Source organism: Lontra canadensis, unplaced genomic scaffold (genome assembly GCF_010015895.1).
Source record: "Lontra canadensis isolate GAN:19392208 unplaced genomic scaffold, GSC_riverotter_1.0 scaffold23, whole genome shotgun sequence".
In the NCBI taxonomy this organism is placed as follows: Eukaryota; Metazoa; Chordata; class Mammalia; order Carnivora; family Mustelidae; genus Lontra; species Lontra canadensis.
The window spans coordinates 8,570,962-8,592,912 of NW_022631017.1; the positions used below are offsets into that span (position 1 = coordinate 8,570,962).

General features: G+C 50.6%; 2 protein-coding genes across 7 annotated transcripts in view; one reads left to right on the forward strand and one right to left on the reverse strand.

Moving 5' to 3' along the window:
- Positions 1–17,198, forward strand: part of MOCS1 (molybdenum cofactor synthesis 1) — a 37,761-nt gene extending 20,563 nt beyond the window's left edge. For 3 of the 5 annotated variants that reach the window (XM_032862280.1, XM_032862282.1, XM_032862283.1), the window contains 8 exons: positions 6,843–7,007; positions 9,181–9,242; positions 9,579–9,690; positions 10,098–10,210; positions 10,672–10,782; positions 12,973–13,093; positions 13,634–13,681; positions 15,482–17,198. In XM_032862280.1, the coding sequence (XP_032718171.1) occupies positions 6,843–7,007; positions 9,181–9,242; positions 9,579–9,690; positions 10,098–10,210; positions 10,672–10,782; positions 12,973–13,093; positions 13,634–13,681; positions 15,482–16,242 (1,493 nt within the window). In that variant the 3' untranslated portion in view covers positions 16,243–17,198. Of the gene's footprint in view, positions 1–6,842; positions 7,008–9,180; positions 9,243–9,578; positions 9,691–10,097; positions 10,211–10,671; positions 10,783–12,972; positions 13,094–13,633; positions 13,697–15,481 lie in introns of all 5 variants that reach the window. The other 2 variants (XM_032862284.1, XM_032862281.1) reach the window with 2 other exon arrangements.
- A 3,063-nt stretch (positions 17,199–20,261) lies between these two features.
- Positions 20,262–21,951, reverse strand: part of DAAM2 (dishevelled associated activator of morphogenesis 2) — a 117,412-nt gene continuing 115,722 nt past the window's right edge. For both annotated transcript variants that reach the window (XM_032862287.1, XM_032862285.1), the window contains 2 exons: positions 20,814–20,984; positions 20,262–20,593 (listed from right to left, as the gene is read on the reverse strand). In XM_032862287.1, the coding sequence (XP_032718178.1) occupies positions 20,372–20,593; positions 20,814–20,984 (393 nt within the window). In that variant the 3' untranslated portion in view covers positions 20,262–20,371. The remainder of the gene's footprint in view (positions 20,594–20,813; positions 20,985–21,951) is intronic.

Below are 21,951 nucleotides of genomic sequence, written 5' to 3' on the forward strand. Positions count from 1 at the left end.
AACTTATCTTATCTTCTAACTTACCATATTACTGTATATCTAATGTCTTGTGTTCTTTATTTCATGATTATGCCCTTACCTACTATGTCTTTACCCTTATTTTTTCTGATGAAAAATGTTTCATCTTATTAATATCCTTTGTTATTTCTTTTACTGTATTGATCATGTTTCTGTTACTTCAGTCTGTTTTAATCATTTTCCTTCTATTGGTATATATTTTATAGGGTTTCTGGGGGATGGGGTGCAGGGATCCCAGTTGTCCTTCCCAAGTCTCCTTAGTTTAGCTAGGTAAATTTGTTTCCCTGAGGATATTCACTATTCTGTATGGTAGCACTTGATGGAAAAAGATTTAAGGCCAGATCTTAGTCTCTGATAGGCCCATGGGGCTAAAGAACTGAGAATATGACAGTTACCCACTCCTGTTTGTCATCTCCCCACCAAAAAACTGGCCTTGCCATGTGTGACTGCATGAGTCATATACTACATGACCCCCGGAGTGACTATTCATTTAGATGATGGTAACGGCACCTCCCACCATTATCTAATATGGCAACTCTGCAGGTCTTCACCTTCAAACCCCCAGCGAGAAACAGATTTGGCAAGAGGCAGTTACCCTTGATTTTAATCCACCAGTTGTGGGGCTTTGGAGGAGGTAGATGGAGGAATGAATGCCTAAGACTATTGTCTTCACTCCCATTCCAGAAGGGCCCTGGCAGATTCCCTGAATTTACCTCCGGTGGATTCCCCAGCTAATGCGCTGGAGTGGTTGACACCAGATTTCTTCAATGAAGGGACATGTGATGATTGTTCTGAGGCATCAGTGGGTGAGGGCAAGAATGGAGCTTGAACTGCTTTATTTTCCTTGAACTGCTTTCTCTGCCAGTTGCCTTCAACCCCAGGCTATAAACACCCTCCCCCACTCCCATTCAAAAGCACTCTCCTTCCAGTGTTCCCAGAGATTTTCATTTTGTAAAAGTTCCTAGACTCTGTTTCTTCAGAGTTGATTTGCTAAAGGGAGCCAACTACTGCTAAGTTTCCATATTTTACTTTCCCACAGTCGGGCTCGTCTCTTCCTTTTTTTAATATTAAAAACTGCTAGTTACTCACCAGCAGAAATGGGTTTATTCGAGGATGAAAGAGAATTGCAATCTGGGCCGGACAAGCTGTGGCAAAACCAGAGGAGAGTCTGGAGAACAAAAGGAGATAGGCTTTTTGTGAAGAAAGGGGGTAAATCAGAAAGGCTGCTATAAATGAAAAATCCATTGAAATCAACCTGGAGTTGCAACTATGGTGGCTTCTCATTGGCTGAGCTGTTGTGAAGGGGAAAAGGAAAGTGTTTCTTCTGGCAGAGTCAAGCAGTATCCATTTGCAAGGTCCAGTCCCTCTTTTCCTGTTTGCTTTGCAGGTGATAGAGCTTGGTAGAGTTTGAGAGCGCTCCCCCTGTGGAACCTCCCAACTTCATTTTCGTGGGGTTTCCATGATTAATTTTCACACCTTTTAAAACAACTTTTATTTTTAAACTTTTATTTTCTTATTACAAGAGTAGTGCATGTTTATTTCAGATAAGCAAAAAGAATATCACTACTGCCCCCATTACAACTGTCAACATTTTGGTTTGGTGACCTGCCTGTCATTTTGCTTTGTATCTGGTTCCTAACTACTGTTTTCAACCTGGACTTTAATATAACATGTATGTTTCCCAACATCCCTAACACCATTTTAGGAGTCATTTTTTGGTTACATAATATTTCATCATCCAGACAAAGCATAACTTAGCCAGTTTTCTGTCTTCAGATACAGAGCTTATCTCCAGAAAAGATACATCATTATACTCTTAAATCATGATCGTGTGCATTTCCACACACCCCTACCTAAACTGGGTGTTAACTTTGTGAGCTGCTGTTTTCTTTTTCTCAGTCCAGCTTGTCTTGGGCACTTTACTTCTGGTTTCTGCACTCATGCACAGCTAAGCTGATTGTTCACCAAGATTCGTGCATTCAGTAGTTTGAAACAAATTTTAACTCTGGATAAGTGAATATAAAAATCACCTATAACCCTCCTGATCAAAGATAACTACTGTGGACATTTTTACACAGTATCTTTTTCTATATTTAAATATAAGCCTTGGGGCACCTGGGTGGCTCAGTGGGTTAAGCCTCTGCCTTTGGCTCAGGTCATGATCTCAGGGTCCTGGGATCGAGCCCTGCATCGGGCTCTCTGCTCAGCAGGGAGCCTGCTTTCCCCTCTCTCTCTCTGTCTGCCTCTCTGCCTACTTGTGATCTCTGTCTGTCAAATAAATAAATAAAATCTTAAAAAAAAAAAAGATTTTAAAAAATATATATAAGCCTTGGGTTTTTTTTTTTTTTGGTTTTGGGTTTTGGGGTTTTTTTTTTGGGTTTTTTTTGTTTGTTTGTTTTGTTTTGTTTTTTTGGGTCCCATTTCATTGTTTTGTATATAATTATGGGAGAATCCCTTTGCTCAATTCCAGGTCACTCATTTGCTCTTCATAGCTGTCCATTCTGTTTTTCCATCTAGCTTTTTCCTTTTTTTTTTTTTTTCTTTTTAAAGATTTATTTGAGAGAGAGTGAATGCACAAGCAGGAGAGGGAGAGAGAGAATCTCAAGCAGATGGCCTACTGAGCATGGAGCTCAACTTGGGGCTCCATCCAGGACCCTGAGATCATGACCTGAGCCAAAATCAAGAGTCAGATGCTCAACTGACTGAGCCACCCAGGCACCCTGGTTTGGTTTTGTTTTGTTTTCTTTCTATAACTATACTTTTATTTTCCAGAGTTCTAATTAGTTCTTGTTCTTGTTTTCAGGATGTAATATTTATCCTCCTGAGGATATTAACTCTGATTTTTTGACCTGTAATTCACATATAGCATTGTTAACTTCAGGTGCACAGCACAATGATTCAATATTTGTATATATTGCAAAATGAACACGATAAATCTGGGTAACATCTATCAGTAATTATAATTATTTTATAATTATAATTATTTTCCTTGTTATTTATGATTCCTTGTTATTTCCTTGTTATTTAAGATCTACTGTCTTAGCAGCTTTCCGATGTTGAATATAGTATTATTAACTATAGTCACTGTGCCGTACATTACATCCCCATGACTTGTTTTATAACTGATGCGTGTACCTTTTGACCCCCTTCACCCATTATGCTCACCTCCTATCCCTCACCTCTGGCAACCTGTTCTCTTTATCTGTGAATTCAGGTTTTTTTTGGTTTTAGATTCCACATACGAGTGAGCTTACATGGTATTTGCTTTCCTCTGTTTGACTTATTCCATTTAGCATTTGCCTTCAAGGTCCATCCATGTTGTTACAGATGGCAACACTTCCTTTTTTATGGTGAAATAACATCCCATTGTATATTTGTGCACGCACGCGTGTGTGTGTGTGTGTGTGTGTGTGTGTGTGTGTGTATACCACACTATTTTTTATCCATGCGTCATCAGTGGACATTTAGGTTGTTTTCATGTCTTGGTTTTTGTAAATAATGCAGTGAACAGTGGGAGTGCATCTATATTTTTGAGTGAGTGTTTTTGTTGTGGGATTTTTTTTTTCCAGATAAATATACCCAGAAATGGAATTGTTGGATCATATGATAGTTCTAATTTTAAGTTTTTGAGGAAACTCTGTACTGTTTTCCATAGTAACTGTATCAATTTACATTTCCACCAACATTGTACAAGCATTCTCTTTTCACCGCATCCTTCCCAACACATTATTTCTTGTCTTTTTTATCATAGCCATTTTAAGAGGTGTGAGGTGATATCTCACTGTGGTTTTGATTTGCATTTCCTGGATGATGAGTAATGTTGAACATATTTTCATATATCTGTTGGACCATCTTATATATATTGGAAAAGTGTTCAGATCCTCTGCCCATTTTAAATTGGACTGTTGGGTTTTTACTATCAAGTTGTGTGAGTTCTTTTTGTATTTTGGGTATTAACCCTTTACTAGATATATGACTTACAAATATCTTCTCTCATTCAGTAGGTTGCCTTTTTATTTTGTTGATGGTTTCCTTTGTAAACAGAAGCATTTTAGTTTGATGTTTTCCCACTTGTTTATTTTTGCCTTTATTGCCTTTGCTTTTGGTGTCAATTCCAAAAAATCATCATCAACACTGATGTCAAGGAGCTTATCACCCCTGCATTCCTCTAGGAGTTTTATGGTTTAGATCAAGTTTTTAATCCGTGTTAATTTTTGCGCATGGTATAAGTTAGTGGTACACAATGTGTTGAAAAGATTCTCCTTTCCCCATTGCATATTCTTGCCTCCTTTGTCATAACTTACTTGGCTACGTATGCATGGGTTTACTTACGGGCTCTGTGTTTAGTTCCATCAATCTATGTGTCTGTTATTATCCAGTACCATAACTGTTTTGATTACTATCGTTTTGTAATTTAGTTGAAATCAGGGGATGTGATGCCTCAAACTTTGTTCTTTTTTTTCTCAGGATGACTTTGTCTATGTGGAGCCTTTTGTGGTTCTATACATATTTTGGGATTGTTCTATTCCTGTGAAAAAAATGCCAGAATTTTGATGGAAGTTGCTTTGAATCTAGATCGCTTTGGGTAGAATGAACATTTCAATAATATTATTTCTTCCAGTTCATGAGCACAAAATATCTTTCCATTTATTTGTGTCTTCTTCAACTTCTTTCATTAATGTCTTAGAGTTTTCAGTGTAGTGGTCTTTCACCTCCTTGGTTAAATTAATTTCTAGGTATTTTGTTCTTTTGGACACAATTATAAATGGGACTGTTTTCTTTATTTCACTTTCTGATAATTTGTCATTACTATTTAGAAATGTAACAAATTCTTGTATATTGACTTTTATATCCTATAACTATACTAAATTCATTTATTAGTTCTAATGGGTTTTTGGTGGCTTCTTTAGGGCTTTCTCTATATAATATGTCATCTGCAAATAGTGACAGCTTTACTTTTTCTCTTCCAGTTTGATGCCTTGTATCTCTTTTTTCCCCCTAAGGTCTAGCTAATAAGACCTCCAGTACTATGTTGAGTAAAAGTGGCAGGAACAAATATCCTTGTCTTGCTCCTGATCTAGCTTTTCACCATTGACTAAGATGTTAGTTGTAGGCTTGTCATATAGGGCTTCTATTATGTTGAGGAATGTTCCTTCTATACCCACTTTTTTTCTTTTTAAGAGTTTTTGTCATGGGGCGCCTGGGTGGCTCAGTGGGTTAAGCCTCTGCCTTTGGCTCAGGTCATGATCTCAGGGTCCTGGGATCAAGTCCCACATCTGGCTCTGCTCAGCAGGGAGCCTGCTTCCTCTCTCTCTCTGCCTACTTGTGATCTCTCTCTCTCTCTCTCCCCCTGTCAAATAAATAAATAAAAATCTTAAATAAAAAAAAGTTTTTGTCATGAAAGTGTGACAGATTTTGTCAGATGTTTTTTCTGCATCTAATGTGATAGTCATCTGATTTTTATCCTTTTTTTTTAATGTAGTATATATCACAGTGATTTTGTGAATGTTTGAACCCTTCTCAAATCCCTGGGGTAAATTCCATTTGATCTGATGTATAATCCTTTTAATATATTGTTGGATATGGTTTGCTAATACTTTGTTGAGGATTTTGCATCTATGTTCATCTAACTCTGATTTTTTTTTTTTTAATTCAAGTAGCCAACTGATAGTACATCATGCATTTCAGGTGTAGTGTTCAGTAAATTGGGGTGATGGGCACTATGATTTTTAAAAGAATCTTCTTCTGTTATCTCTGTCACTTTTCCTTCCTCTTTCATTCTTCTGTTTGTGGAATTTATCTTTCTTTTGCAACATTCTTCTTAAATATGTGCTGACTCTTGGCTCTGTACTCATCTCAGTGCCCAGGGCTTTTGTTGGCCTGCTGCCAGTGTTGTTTGTATTCATGCTGGTTTCCCTACCTCCCTCAACTAGTTTAAGTACGTTAGCCTTGGGGTACAAGCTGCAGCCTTCCCCCTGCAGGCAGGGATGGAGGGAGACCAATTTACCCAGCTCAGGCAAATACAGTTCCCCAGACTGGTAATCTCGACAGGCGCAGGGTCCTTCCTACACCCTGTGTAGGTGACTGCTAAATTTGGGGTATGCTAGTTCCCCTCCTACTTTGTACAGAACCTTTTGTATGTGCTTTGGGCTATGGTTTCCTCAATCCACGTGAGCCCATCTGCTTTCTGTCTTTCAGGATTCCTCCACTTATCTGGGCCATTGAAGGCATGCTTTCTTGCCTTCTGAGGCTGTTGTGGACTCTTTTTTCATCCTTCTGTTACGTCTAGGGACGTGGGGTGGAATGGAGGAGGCCATTAGCAAATAATCCAAACACTTCTTTGCTTCTCCTGTGCAGAGTATGAGCACCTGTGAGTTGGTTAACTCAGAGCATAGTCTTAGAGTCAAGTACACATGGATTTGAATCTCAGCCATTCTTACTAGCTGTGCGACTTCAAGCAATTTTCTTAATCTCTCCAGGTCTCTCTTGCCTTATCTAGTGAATGGGGATGATCCTTGTTGTGAGGCTTCAGTGCTCTAAGGCACACAAAGCCTCAGCAGGGCCTCTACTAGAGCGAGCACTCAGTGTTTAATCTTTTGGTTATTTTTATCAGAGGTTTTTTTTTTTTTTTTTTTCGGTTTTTCTGGGGTTTTTTGTTTTGTTTTATTTTGTTTTGTTTTTTATTAAGCTAAGCCCAGTTAATAGAAGAATCCAGATAACCCCTTTTCCATCCATCTCATTTGGACTTGGAGTTTCTTCTTCCAGCCCTTCTCCCGGCCTCCAGGAGTAATCCGACTGACTCCCCACTCCTGCTCTGTCTACAGCGCGGCTCCACCAGCTGGAAGGGCTGAGGACCATCGGCATCACCACCAATGGCATCAATCTAGCCCGGCTGCTCCCTCAGCTGCAGAAAGCCGGTCTCAGTGCCATCAACATCAGCCTGGATACTCTGGTGCCAGCCAAATTTGAGTTCATCGTTCGCAGGAAGGGTGAGAGGATGTGGCTTGCGTTTGCGGGCAGCCTTCCAAGGGCCCACCTGGCGGAGGAGCCATGGCAGGGGGCCTGGTTGCTCCCTTTTTGGTGTCTGAGCTATAGATGAACTGGGGCACTTATTCCTCACCCCTCAGCTTTACCAGCTGTCTTGTGGGATTCGATGCTAAGACCTGTGGTGGTGACCAGTCTCCTCCTGCTCTGCCCCCAATGTGCCCAGGACTGAGAGTGTTGCTAGAGTGCAGGCCTTTCCATTTTAAAACCAAGGTGGTCGCTGGCAGGTGGGACAAGTCGGTTACCCCATAATGAGCTCTGAGGAAATGTGGGGCAGCCCAGGGTGAAAGCAGCTGCCTGGAGGTGCCAGGGTCAAGGCCAGCACTGCCGCGGCCTCCCCTTACCAAGCTTCATCAGGGAGGGTACAGGTGTTGGCAGGGGGAGGTAGAGCAGCCCTAAGCCCCAGGTCTCATTAGATCAACACCCGATATCTCCTGGGCCATGGACTTTAGTTTGGGATAGGAAGTATCCAGGGTTGGATGCCCTTTGATTTGGCGAGGGTGGTCCCTAACTGAGACTTCTCTGCAGGGTTAGAGACTCAGCAATCCTTCCTCTTCTCTGGAAACAGCTTCTAGCTCCCAGCCCCAGTTTCTTTTTCCCCTGCTCCATGCGGTGACTCCCTGTTTATACCAACTATGCGCTGAGGACGGGCTCATGGAGTCCTTGCCTTCTGGAAAGAGCTGCTCCCAGTGCTGGGGTGGGGACAGAGACACACAGGACATTGCTCTGCCTTACACGCCAAAATATGTGATGCTACTAGATTACCTTTATTTGCCTTGTGGTGTTGATTAAAGTGCTACAGAGGAGGAGAGAGAATTCAGCAGGGGAGACCTGGAGGGCTCCATGGAGGAGGCACTTACTCTGGGTCTTGAGTAATGAGGAATGGGGAGAGGAGTTAGATGAAGGGAGCTTACTTTGAAGGAGAATGTCAGTTGGGAACCTGCAAGGGCTCTGAGGCAGGCAAGTGGAAAGTGCATTTGTGGGTTTCACCCCCGCAACCCAACATCCATGTGTCCCCTGCCTCCTCATCTCATTTCCTAGAACGAGGATCGGAGACAGTAGATCCTGATGTCAGATCTGCCTTCCCATTTATACTCTCGTGTCCACTGCCTCCTTTTGGAGGTAGAGTGCTTCACAAAGCAAGAAACTGCTAGATGATCATAACAGCATTTTCTATGAAAGCTGCACTTTCCTCCCTTTTGCCTCCCTCGCCGGGCCATCTAAAAATGCTGCAGGGAAACCGTGGAGACCATCATCCGGCCACCCTCCCCCAGGGGGATGGCCCAGCTGTGAACCACACACCATCACCGGCTGTATGGGGTGGCGTAGGGGCTGGTGTGTAGAAGGCACTCAAATGTTTGGACGCACGAGTGAGTGGAGAGTGAGCCAGACAGTGAGAAGGAGCTTAGCTGGGATCGCGGGTACTGGGGGTCAACCACAGAGATGGGAGACCCACTTGCATACTAATCGCTCACCGGCACTGGTACAGCCCTTGCACAGTCAGTGATAGTGAGAGCAGGCAGAGCGCACGAATGGACAGACGTGTAAAGCACTGACAAGGGAGTCTAGAAACCTGCATTCTCGGGCATGCAGCGAGAGGCCTCCAGCAGGGCACTGCCTCTCCTTAGGGCCTCGGGTTCCCCATCTGGACAATGAGAGGGGTCACCTAGATCAGGGTTGGCACACTACAGTCCACCAGCCAAATCCAGCCCCCTACCTTTTTTTGTTTTAATTTTATAGCCTGGGAGCCAAGAATGAATTTGGCAGATAATATTTATAATCCACTTAATGACAGGGAACATTAACTATGAACTCCTAGTTAAGCAAAATATCATCCTGGCAAAAAGAATTCCATTCCTCCATTATATGTGTAGAACTATGTTATAAAAAATGGTACTCAATTATTAGACTCTGAAATTAGTCAATATAGTCTTTACAGAATATACCTAATAATATCCTCAATTTCACCTCTTGGCCTGTAAAGCCTGGAATATTTACTATCTGGCCCCTGGATGCGGTGGTCTCTGAGGCGCCTTACTGCTCTGGTGCTTCCCTCTGGTTGTAAGGGGAGCAGGGGAGAAGGAGAAAGTTTCCAGACCCTTCTCTTCTTCCTTGCAGGCTTCCATAAGGTCATGGAGGGCATCCACAAGGCCATCGAGCTAGGCTACAGCCCTGTGAAGGTGAGTGCATACTGTTGCTTTTGACTTCTGACTTCTGCCCCTCTACCCTGGCTAGGCCTTATACTGCCGCCATCTGGGTCCATGGCAGCCCCCTGCCCTGGCCAGTGCAGCCATCCCCCCACCACTCCCTTGCCCCCTGCTGGTATCCAGCGGGCCCCTACAAGGGAGGGGAGAAAACCAGTGACCCCCTTGGAATCCCCAACTTCAGAACTGGGGGAGAGAGTCAAGGAACGGGCCCTCCAGTGGAGAGCCTAGGCAAGCACCAGACCCCCTAAGGTCATTCCTGAAGAAGATCCCAAGGGGAGCAGCCCTTATTGTCCCCTTGTCCCTGGCCAGGTGAACTGTGTGGTGATGCGAGGCCTGAACGAGGACGAGCTCCTGGACTTCGTGGCCTTGACTGAGGGCCTCCCTCTGGACGTGCGCTTCATAGAGTACATGCCCTTCGATGGTCAGTGACCTGGGGTAGGGAGGGAAGAGGAGATGGGGCCTGGTGGCAGAGCTGGTCCAGCGCCATGCTGAGAGTATAGTGCAGGGATGCTAAGGACTTTGGGAGGAGTTGAGTGGGGTGGAACAGGTCTGCTGACCGGGCCTGTGGATGCTGCTGACCCTGGGTCCTGCTATGTGCATAATGGTGGGGGCGGGGGGTTGGGCAGGTGCCAGGGCTCTGGCTATGATAGGGCATCAGAGGCATCTCCAAGTTGAGCATTGGTATGGTTTGACCCACCTGGGTTAGGCCGGGCCTCCCACCCTCCCATCCAAGAGGCGGAACTGATTCCTGGGCCCTGTGGGAGGATGGACCTGAAGACCCCAGGGCCCTGCAACTCTGTGGCTCAGTGGCTTCCAACCCCAACACAGGTAACAGATGGAACTTCAAGAAGATGGTGAGCTACAAGGAGATGCTGGACACCCTCCGGCAGCAGTGGCCAGAGCTGGAGAAGCTGCCTGAGGAGGAATCCAGCACAGCCAAGGTTGGGGGCAGGAGGCTGGGGCTGAGTTGGGCGGAGAGGCGTGGGAGAGTGGACACTGAGGTCAGAATGCAGCAAGGCGGGGCAGTGCCATGTAGCGGGAGGCATGACTGTGCCTTCACATCTGCCTTCCTCCTCATGGACAGAGCAGCTGGCTGGGCATGGGGCATGGGTTGGCCATAAGTACCCTGTCCTAGGCCACACTTCAGTGAGCAGTGGGCAGGTGCTCTGGCCCTGTGGCCCACAGGCCTCCGAATCCATAGCTGGTTTGCTGTCAGGCAGGTCAGGTGCAGGCAGAGAGCTCCTAGGTCATGCCTTGTACCAGTGTTCTGTTGGCTGGGGCCCAGGGGTGCTCCCTTCCATTGAGTTCCTCCAGAGAGAGCTGTGGAGGGGGGGCCCTGGTGCCCTCAGTGGCCCATCAGGTGCCAGCCCCTCCACGGCCCTTCCTTCCCTGCTCACCACAGGCCTTTAAAATCCCTGGCTTCCAAGGCCAGCTCAGTTTCATCACGTCCATGTCTGAGCATTTCTGCGGAACCTGTAACCGACTGCGAATCACAGCTGACGGGAACCTCAAGGTAAGTGTCCCTCTCCCCATAAGGGCCCCCTTGTCCCTTCTGTGTTGTGAATCTCCCTTCGCACTTGTGCCCCTGGTGGGAGGGGAGACCAGCAGGTAGCAGGACACATAGCGTGGCTGGTGAAATAGGGCCCATTTTGAGGAGCGCATGGGGACAGAAGGGGAAAGTCTACCCATGGCCTTCCTTCCTGGGGCCCCTGAGGTACCTTCCGGTTGATCGAGAGCCACTTGCCTGGACTCAATATTAGCGTGGTGGGCAGGGGAGAGGTGAGGGGCTGCATGCACTGGGCCTCAGCCATCACCCCAGTGGGCCCCTTTCCAGGTCAGGGGCTCAGCTCTGAGACCAGCATCCATTACTCATACCTGCGCAGTACACGCTGTGCCTTCAGCCCTGTGCGGAATATCTGAGAGCTGTAGACACACCATTCCCTTCAGAGGTAAAGTCTCCCTCGTAGGACCGCCTAGTAAGGACGTCATTCTGCGTCCGATGAGTGGCCAGACAGGCCACAAGGGTGGTGGACCTGGAGAGAGTGAGTCGTGGACACTGGTGACCTTGAAGGGTGGAGAAGTGAGGGTGACAGTTGTCTGGAGTTCATACTGACACGGCGAGGGCAGACAAATGCCAGATATGGGGAGACCGCGTGCTGGAGGGCCTGAGCGCCCAGGCAAAAGGTATGGCGTGTGTTCTGTGGGTGGTAGGGGGCTGTGCGGTTTCTGGACAAGGGAGGACGTGACTCCCGTTCATGTTTGAGGAAGGCAACACACTGGTTGGATTTGGAAACAGGAAGACTAGTCAGAGGGCCACTTAACAGTGTTCCCCGGAGGGGAGAATGTGAGGCAAGAACGGGAGGGAGAAGGAAGGAGCTTGGTAAGGCCCACGGAGGGCCCCGAGAAGGCATCCGGGGGTGGGGGCGGTTGGCTTTGGGAGCTGGTCAGCACTGGGGAGGAGGGGGTTGGAGGACAGATGCATTGAGTAGGACGTCCGGGGACCATCCAGCGCTTGTTCAGGAGCCAGGGGATTTCCCTGGGCCTCCCTGAAGAGAGACTGTCTACAGTGCAGGGTGAATGGGGACTTAGAGGGGATCCCGGGGCACCTGGAGGAGGGGGAGGGGAGGAAGCAGGGTCCCCCGGGGCCCACAGAGAGCTGGAGCCGGGCGGCGGGCAGCCACCTGGTTGGCGCTGCAGCTGTTGGGGAGAGCAGTCACCTCCTGACAGAGCAGATCGCGGAAGAAGCGGGGCAGAAATGCCCGTTCTTTCTTTCTTCTCACTCTCCAGTCTCCCACCAGCCAACTGAGGCAGAAGCCAGGTGGAGAGGCTCTCAGGAGGTGGAGCCCCTGGGGCAGAGGGTGGCCCCTGGGGCCTGGTGGGGGAGTAAAGGAGGGGGACTAGCAGCAGAGGGAAGTAGGTATACCCTTCTTAGATTAGATTTAGATTCTGTCCGTAGCTTCTCCAGTGCTCTCTGCCCTCAGAGGTTTCTCAGACATCCCTCCATCCTCTGTGCACAGTGCCTTCTACGAGCACCTAGGAGGTGCTTTATAAAATTTTGTGGGAGAAGTGTGGGATCTCACTTGCTGAGACTGTCTCATCCAGCCCTGAGCCCCCACGCATCTAGCCTCTCCTGGAAGCCGGGGAGCATCGAGTTTGAATGGCCTCAGGATGTCCCCTCCCACAGGCTCGTGCTGTCCAGCCACCAGCCCGGGTCACAAGCTGGAGTGGGTTCGGAGGCAGGCGGGGAATGTCCAGGCACGTAGGGACCCTGAGGGGCCAGGGGTAAAGTGGGATGTTCATGCCGCGTCTGGGGGCACTGCGGGGACTCAGCTGACTGGGGTCTGTTCTCAAGGCCATGAAGAGGCTCCTCTGGGGACTGTCTCAGAAGGTATGGACCAGGACCAGAAATGTGCTGTTTCCGTTGGCAGCTCTTTAATTTTTTGTGGTAACTGAAGGTAACATGACCGCAAATCAGATACAGGCTTCGGGATGTCTGAGTTTGCTTCCTGTCCTTTCGGCTTCTGTGACTTCACCATCCAGCACCTTCTGTCCCTCCCTGCCGGAAGTCCTGCCTTGAGTATGACCCAGCCATAGGAGGCCTGGGTGCTGGCGCTCAGCCCACAGGGGACTCTAGGCAGGGGGGAACCAAGGCTCCGGGCCAAGGGAGGCACGTCCGCCTCATCCCCATGGTGACTGCCCACAGGTCTGCCTCTTCGGGAACTCAGAGGTGTCTCTCCGGGACCACCTACGGGCAGGGGCCTCCGAGGAGGAGCTGCTGAGGGTCATCGGGGCCGCTGTGGGCAGGAAGAAGCGGCAGCACGCAGGTAAGGGGTGGGCACAGGGAAGGCTGGGGTGGCTGCTGAGTGGGCCGCAGGGGCTGAGGGGACAGAGCAAAGCTTGGCAGGAAGCCAGCAGGACTCCGTGCCAATCCTGGTGCTCAGTCCCTCCTGTGGCACTTGTAGACCAGGGGTGTAGTGATGGTTCTCCTCCCTCAGGGGCATGGGTACAGCAGAGCCCGTGCAGGACAGGGTGCCCTGAATTCTCCTGAGCTGTTTTATCAGGTAGAGGTAGAGGGGAAGCGGGGGATAGGGGGGCACTGCACCTCTCTCATCCCGCACATTGCCTTCTGTCGGGGGTGGTCCCAGGCATCCACCGTGTCCCCCCAAGGGCACCCATTCAGGCTCTGTTGGGGATGACCTTGCACTGTGCAGTGGGGCTTTCTGTCAGGGTGCACCCAGGTGAGTGTGTGTCCCCGGGTTGTCACACCACTGTGTCCACCACGGTTTCAGTGAACTCTCCTTTCCCTGCCCCTCCCTTCTCCCTTTCCTGCTTTCCTCTCCCTCCCCGTCTTTCTCTTATCCCAGGCATGTTCAGTATTGCCCAGATGAAGAACCGGCCCATGATCCTCATCGGTGGGTGACCCATCAGTACGTAACCACTCACCCTGGCCCTGGGGATCCTGCAGGGTGGGGCCCCGGCCCTAGGGTACCCTGTCCCCCCCGATCCTGCATTTCATCCTGATGTTCACATCTTTGTGTTTCTTCTGCTCTTCCTCCATTTGCTCTCGCCTCTCCAGTTTTCCTGTGTCTTCTCTTCCCTGGCCGTTGCTCCCCCTCCCTCTGTGTACCATAGAAATCATACTTCTGTTTTACCGGGAACTGAGGCAGGGGGTCCTCAGAATTATGATCACTAATGTTGTTGTGCCCCAAACATGGAGCTCCTGGTTAAGACGGAGACCCCGTCCTTGGCTCTAGGACCTCCCAGACTAGATGCCATTACAGGAGCTGGGCAGAGCTTTGGACAGCCAACTAAGAATGCTCCTGATCTTTTCAGGAAGGAGGCCTGCCTAACTCCTTAACTCCTGAGAACTTACATGCATAAAGTCCTCTGTGTTTTCTGGGGAACTGGCTGGTCCACCAGGAGCTTTAGGGTTGCTGTTACCCTTCTGCCAGATACCCAGACGAGAGCAGGGGAGACCTTGCCCCAAACTTGGCCACAGCCAGATCTGGGCCTCTGAATTGTACCAGCAGGCAAGAGAAAGCAGTGAGAAAAGCTAGGGGAAGGGATTCTCTTCTCCAGGGGTTGGAGTCTAATGAGTGCAGGGGCCCAGAGGAAGACAGGCTGGCATGGACCAGAGACAGCCCAAGGACTGCCTCCCATACCAGCCTCCCGGAGAGGGAAAGGCAGCTCACCAAAGCTCTCCCCTGGGAAGAAAACTTGACCATCTCTCTTCTTCCCTCACTTCCAGCGTCATAGTCCTACGGCTGGGCCTTGACCCATGCTGACACATCTTGATGGCAAGCAGTGGGCGTGCCTTCGTGGCTGCTCTGGGAGGGAGGTTGTACCTCTGGTACTGGCCGGGTGGGAGCCCAGAGCTGGGAACCTGGAAATTAGGAGGACTGTTTGCTTCCTGAGGTGTATTATTCCTCTTAAGGACATAGAGTAATAAGTTGGTCTGGTTTCTATAAAAGCAGGAGTTGCCTGGAAAAGGGCCTCCGACTTTCACGTGCACATGAATCACTTGGGGATCTTGTCATTTCAGAGTTGGGTTCAGTAGGTCTGGGCTGGGGTTCTGCACCAGACCACCCTTAAGGTAACAAGAGCCTGCAAGTCTCCCAAGGCCCTTGGCACTGTTTGTATCTGCCTGTCGCTCTGCGGGTCATTCTGATGGCCTTGAGGGGCCTTCAAAGACGTTGTGGAAAGAGATACAATATTTCTCCGTCTTCTCTATAAACTCAGTAATTACTATTAAATCTTCCTAGAGAATGTGATGAGGAGAGTAACTGTGATTGGTAATTCAGGCTGAGACCTCACTATAGCTTCTAGAAGAACACCAGGACAGGGAGAGGTCATGTGATTGGGCTACAGTCTTCAGATCCTGGGTGTTTGTGAAAAGAACCTTGGCGGCAAGGAAGTTGGTGCAGAGGGGACCCCGGAAGCGCTCCCCCAACCCCTGTAGGCCCAGAGACACTGATGGGGCTGTGCTCTGCATACCGCCTGTCGTGAGGGGCTGCAGACCTGTATTCTGGGACCCTCTGTCTGTGTACCTCCTGCTTTCTCTCTCCTCCTGTGCTCTTTGCTCTTCATGCCCCCCACCCCCACCCTGGTGGAAGCTCAACTCAAGGTGGGCAGGGAAGGGATGGGAGAAGAGGTGGGGAAGGAAACTTCCCTTTTGGGCTTAGTCTTTCTTCTTTTTCCTTCTTGCTTTCCAGAGTTTCTTTTGCTGCTCCAAGATTCCCCACCAGCCATCCCAAGCATTTCCTCCCAGGACCCCTTTCGTGTTCAGGGTATAAGACACAGAGTGAGTTTCTCCAACCAGAAGGCGACTCTGTGGGAAGGAGGCTGGTTCCCCCGGACCCCTCTTCTTGCCCAGTGGCAGCTGAGGTCCAGCTGCCTTCAGAGACACTACAGCTCCCACCTCGACTCGGATGACAACCCAAAGTGCCTTAGCGCAGTGGCCCAGGCTCCTGCCACCCCATCAGGACCCCTGCCAACTGCGGACCAACTAACCCATGTGGACACGGAAGGACGGGCAGCTATGGTAGATGTGGGTGGGAAACCTGACACGGAGCGGGTGGCTGTGGCCTCAGCCGTGGTCCTCCTGGGGCCCGTGGCCTTCAAGCTCGTCCAGGAGAACCAGCTAAAGAAGGGCGATGCCCTGGCGGTGGCCCAGCTGGCCGGAGTCCAGGCGGCTAAGCTGACCAGCCAGCTGATCCCTCTCTGCCACCATGTGGCCCTGAGCCACGTCCAGGTGTGGCTGGAACTGGATGCCACACGCCACGCGGTGGGGATCCAGGCGTCCTGCCGGGCTCGGGGCCCCACCGGTGTGGAGATGGAAGCCCTGACCGCTGCTGCCGTGGCTGCCCTCACTGTGTACGACATGTGCAAGGCTGTTAGCAGAGACATCGTGTTGGGGGAGATAAAGCTCCTGAGCAAGACCGGGGGTCAGCGTGGGGACTTCCAGCGGACTTAGAGCTCTTTGCTTCTCACCCCTGGCCCAGCCAGGTCAAGATGGGCTGCAGTTCCCACAAGTTCCTATAACTCCGTCCCTGTTTACCTCCGCCAGCAGGAGCCCGAGGTCGGCGCCCCCTTCACTGCTACACCATCTCTAGTGAGCTACACAGTCTCCTGTCACCCTTCCTGGACACTCCAGTCACGGGAGGGGATTGCCGTGAGCAGCACTAGGGAACCGAGAAATCCCATGGTCTGCCGTAGTCCCCAGATAACACATGTAGTTTCAGACGGGACGGCCCTTAACTTCCACTCTTCATTTTGGGTTTTCTCTTCTCTTTCCTTGGGAGAGAATAAGGGCTCATGAAGCAGAGGGAACCCACTGTGAGGAGGGAAGAGCACGGTTTGCATTAAGAATGTTGCACTACTTCTCTAAAGCGGTTTTGCCTTCCCAAGTTTGGGGAGCCGCACCCCCACCATCCCTCTAAAAGGGCCAGTTCTTCCCTCCTCTGGCCTGCGTCTGGGTCCCATCAGACTTGCAGGGTTTTGGCTTCACTGCTGCACTCGTCCTGCTAGCAGCTCCCTTTCCTGGGCCCCCCTGCACTAGGACAGGACACACATGGGTAGCAGCCCTGAGGACAACTGCCCCTGCACACTGCTCTTCCACCTCCACCCCACACCCACAGCCCTTTGTTCTGGAACATATCAGGGAAAGAAGAGAGTTGAAGACTGCCTTCACCCTCACAGCGTATAAAATAAAGCCACAATGCCAACTTCGGAGATGTAAGAATGGGGACTTTCTGAGGTGCCATGAATTCATGCCCGCGCCCTCGCCCCCCAGGGAAAGAGGAGCAGGAAGGATGCTATCAGAGCCAAAGGGGCACATTCTCTGTGGATCCCCTGTCTTCCCTTGGGAGGCCAAGAGAGGCACCTCCTGCCATAAGTGGCCAGTGGGGGCGTCCAAAGCTCATCACAGGGTTTGCTATTAGAGATCACGGGGTGCACTTAGAGTTTCCTGGTCTGCACCTCCCCAAACCCTGGACTGGCTGGGTTCACCTCTGTGGCTAGGTGTCTGGGGTCTGTCCTCAGGGTCACCCCCTGCCTGCTCACCTCCCCTCTGCCCGACACCCATGGGTGCTGGTGCATGTCAGACAGCCACCTCTTGGGAAAAGAAAAAGCCAAATTCCGTGGCCAACATCAAGCTCCCCATACGATGTGGACTGACTGGCGGAACTTCTGGAAATGGAACGATTGGTGCTCTCAGAGTGGATGGGAGCAGGCTCCAACCCCCCACCGGCTGTGACCGCCCCTGAGCACAGCTCCTGTGCCCGCACGGGAAGAAGGCACAGCTTTCACGGCTGGAGGGGGATGGTATGGATTTAATATTTTTTAGTATTACAATATATTCTTATAAAAATGGTGCAGGTAAAAAGGACACTGCTGATTTTGTACATTAGCCTCACTTGTCATCCGAGACAGCTTGGTGACAGCAGCCGTGGCGTAGAGGCTGGAGGAACAGTCATGGCACCCCAGTTGGTAAAAATGGGATGGGGGTGGGGAGAGTCTGGACCAGACCCTACCCTTTCCACCCGGAGAATTTTGTTTTCTCCTGCTGCCCCAGAAAACCTACCTTCCCTCACTGGGGAGGGGGGGTGGGTGCTGTTGCTGAGAAGGGGACAGGTTGGATTAGGTTAACTGAATTTTACATTGGACACAACATTAGACAGCTGGAGAAATTTACCTGAAGGGAGCAGGAGGGGTGAGAAGGACACTGGGCAAAGACTAAGGAACAAGTGTAATAGGCGTAAACATTTAGCATATCCAGGACCAACTCCCCCAGCTCCACGGGGCACCAGCCCCTCCTTGCTGAGGCAACTGGGATGGTGAGTGGTCCAAGGCACGGTTGTAGATCTGGCTATTCTACTGGCCAGAGCTAGAAAACAATAAATAGAGAAGGAAAAAAAAACCTTTTGGGGTGAGAAGCCTGAGCCCTGGAACAAGGTATGTGTCCTCTGTAAACAGTTAAACCAAAGTGTGCTTTTCTGTGGATCCAAAATACCTTGAACAACTTCTATGTTCCTTGTCTTTCCTGGAAAATCCAGTTTTCCGTGGCGTGTGGGAAGGCCAGAGTTTGGACATGCTGGTGATAGAAACAGAGCCCTCCCCTGTCCCCTGCTGGGGAGGTTGACTCAGCCCAGCCAGTTTGAGAGAGGAACTTCAAAGACCCCACCCGTGACCTTCCCACCATCCCAGTGCCAGCTTCTGGCAGTGGGGGCTGTCTGGTGGACAGATGGGTAGACCAAAGCCCTCATCTTGCCTTCAGCTGGACTCCAGGATGGCCTCTTTCCCCGTAGCCTGGCCAGGTTTGCATTTGCTCACATCCCTCCCCCCTCAAACCAACACACATGCTGGGCTCACCAACTCTGTTTCTCCCCTCCACCACAGCTACTCTGGCCCTACCCCCCGAGTCTAATGTAGGGAAAAGATGAGATAAGCAGCTGAAGAGTGGGCCTAGCCCACCAGTGTGGCCACTGGCAATAACCCTGAGCTGGAGGAGTAGGTTGAAAGGTGAGAAACAAAGACAAGGGCTGGGAGATAGAATGGCCAGGAGCTGGTTGATGGAGAGTCAGGAGGGCTGGACTCCGAGGATGATAGGTCAACTTCTAGGGGGAAGAAATGGATTGAAAACAAAAACCTTGATGGAGTTGACCTCTCCTTCCTTCTTTCAAAGATAGTTTTGTTTAGACACAGCCGTTGATCCCCTCCCCCAACCAAAGACAGCTCAAAATGAACAGCATGGATGGTGGGAGTGGATCAGAGGACTAGAATAGGATCCCTTGGAAGTCACATTGAAGAAATGAGTTGAGAGGTGGGTCCTAGCCCCCATGTCTGGTGCCCAGCCTTCTGCCCTTGATTTCCTTCAGGCAGTGCACCCCCAGGGAACTTGGCCCTTTTCCTCCATATTCCATCTCCCTAGCTTCCCCTGCCTGCTCTGGCTCCCAGTCTGAATGCCTCAGAGATCGCATGTAAATGCAGAGGGCAGCTCTGGCCCTTTGGACCATCTCTGGAACGGACACCCCAGGGCCAGCCTTAGCCAGGTGCACGTGGTTCGAAGCGGGCTTCCGCAGGCTGGACAGAGGGGGAGGTCCCCGTGGCTTCTGCCCTGAGGCAGACCTTAAGACAAAGAGTTTGGGGTCTGATGAACATGAAGTGGTAGACAGGGAGCACCAGAGTGGAGCTAGGCGTTCAAGTGCTGCCCTCTAGTGAGGAGCTATCAGAATTCCCAGCCAATGCGTGTGGTTATAGACAATGGTTGGGTTGTACGGAGGAGGAGCGAGGAGTTTTGTTCCAGGGTCCTTGGGCCCAAGGCATGAGGTGTGGTGATGATCGGAGTCTTTCTTGAACCCCTTCCCTTACCAGATTCATCAAGTACCTGATCGTGAGCCATAGTTGTGGTAACCCAAAGGTGAGTGTTCTGGGATTAAGGATTAGTAGATAGGAGGGAGATGGCAGTAGGCAAGGGAGGGAGAGAGTCTTACACATGAGAGGGGCCAAGGGACTTGTGATGTAGGAAACAGGCACTGCTACTCTATGTCCTGATGACTTGGTCCCTGCATCGTCCTCCCCACACTTTTTCTGAAACCTATCTAGCTAGAGTATCTAATGCCTCTTCCCTTTCCATCCAAGAGGAAAGTTTGCTCCCAGATCCATGTTCCATTAAGCCTCCTCTTGGTGGATGGGGGCCTGCATTCCCTCACTGGCTCTCAGAGGGCCCACCCCACCATGAACTCCCTACTGTACATGAAATCCAGACAAAGCCCATGTCCAGTCTAGATCTGGAACAGCTGTGTGCCAACATGTACGTGCCCTTGCTGGGGGCCAGGGGGCAGGGCTCCTTCAGCAGGACCTGCCAGGTATGTCCAAGTCGGCCTTGGAGTGACCCTGGGGGGGTCGGGATGCAGAAAGAATAACGGAACAGGAGATACGAGAAGCCCCTTCAGGTAAGTGCAGGGACCCCTGGTCCTGCCACACACCGGCCCAGCCCAGGGCTCGTTTAAACCGAGCACCACATTGTCTAAGGATCCCGGCCGTCTCCGCTCAGCCCCTTGGCCCACCCCGTCTCCTGCCTCATGCTGCGGCCAGTCCCCAGGTCAATAATTTAGCCTGCTTATTGCCCGTTCCCGGGTGACTTCCAGGGCCTGGCTCCCCGACCTCTTGCGGCTGCGTTTTAACTTGCATAAGTCCTTGTCAAACACTTCCCCGGAGCGCAGCGCTGACACCAGGTCATCGAACTCGCCACCTTCCTCCAGCGCGCTGCCCGCACGGGCCTTCCGCTGCCTCTGCCACCGCTCCCGCTCCCGCTGCTCCTTCAGCTGGAGGAGGAGGAAGAGAGAGGTAGGCTGAGGCCAGAGCAGCCACTGACAGTCCAACTGCCGAACCAGTGGCCTCCCAGCAGGCACTAAGTCCCACCTGTGTGCCCGGAGGCCCGTGTTGACCAGCTGGCTCCACTTTCCTCCTTCCTAAGACACCCCTGTCTCCCTGCCTGCCTCCTGCTCTCCCCCAGTAGGACCCCACTCAGCCCAGCCCTCTCACCATGGCTTCCATGCGTGCCCGCCGTTCCTCCTCCTCTTTCCTCCTCCTCATGGCCTCCAGGTCCTGCCGGGCCTCCGAGAAGGCCTGCAGGAAGGTGTCGAAGATTCCAAAGAATTCGTCTGGCTGCATCTTGCTGTCCTGCTCCCCAAAGTGCATCAGGGCCTTGGAGAACTGTTAGGGGGTAAGGGGTGGTGAGAGTCTGCCCCTGCCCCCAAGCACTGTGGGCTCAGCCCCTGTGGTGAGCTGGGTTCCAGTCAGAGCAGAGCCCAGTCCAAGGGGAGCAGGGCTGGAGGAGAGGGGGGGATGCCTGCTAGCACCAGGGCAGAGATAAGGCTTAAGGAAAAGCTTGAGGCAGACACCAAGGGGAGGTGGGGGATCCAAGCCATCTGACAGAGGCTGCCCAGAGCTACCATGGGGTCTGTTATTGGTGTAGGTATGGGTCAGGAGCTGCAGACCTTGGGAAGTACTTCCTGAGGTCATGCACTTAAAATGACCCAGAGATCATATAGTTATTGGGCTAATTTAACTCCTCTATTTCCTCAGTTTCCTCAGCTGTAAAATGGCGACAATAGACTCTACCTCATCGTGTTGTGAGGGTGAGGTGAGTTACGAGACATAAATCATTAGCTCTAATTATAGGTGTCAGGCACTGTTCTGACAATTATTGACAGCCACCATCTCTAATTCAAGCCAAAGTGTGCTGCCTGGACCAGCAGGGGCATCTCAGACCTCCTGAATGAGGAAGCCTACCAGTGGGATCCATGGGGATGTTAGTGTGAGAAGCCAGGAAGACGCAATAACAACTGTGACCAAAACTGAGCGCTGGAGTCCGGATTCTAACTCAGGTCTGTCCAATACAGCTGGGAAACCTTGGGCAAGTTTCTTAACCTCTCCAGATCTCAGTGTACATACTTGTAAAATGGGGTAATAACCTTCTAAGAAGCCCATACTAAATGGATTATGACCTTTGCAACAGACTTGCTATTGCTTTTCTTAAGGGAGTGAGGAAATTACTTTTCCTCAAAGCTCAGTGACGCTGGGTTTGTCCCTCTGGGCCACCCAACGTAGAAATGGGTGAAGGAGCCTTTTCTAGTAAAAAAAAAAGGGGGGGGGATAGGGTTAGGATGGGGGCCAGACT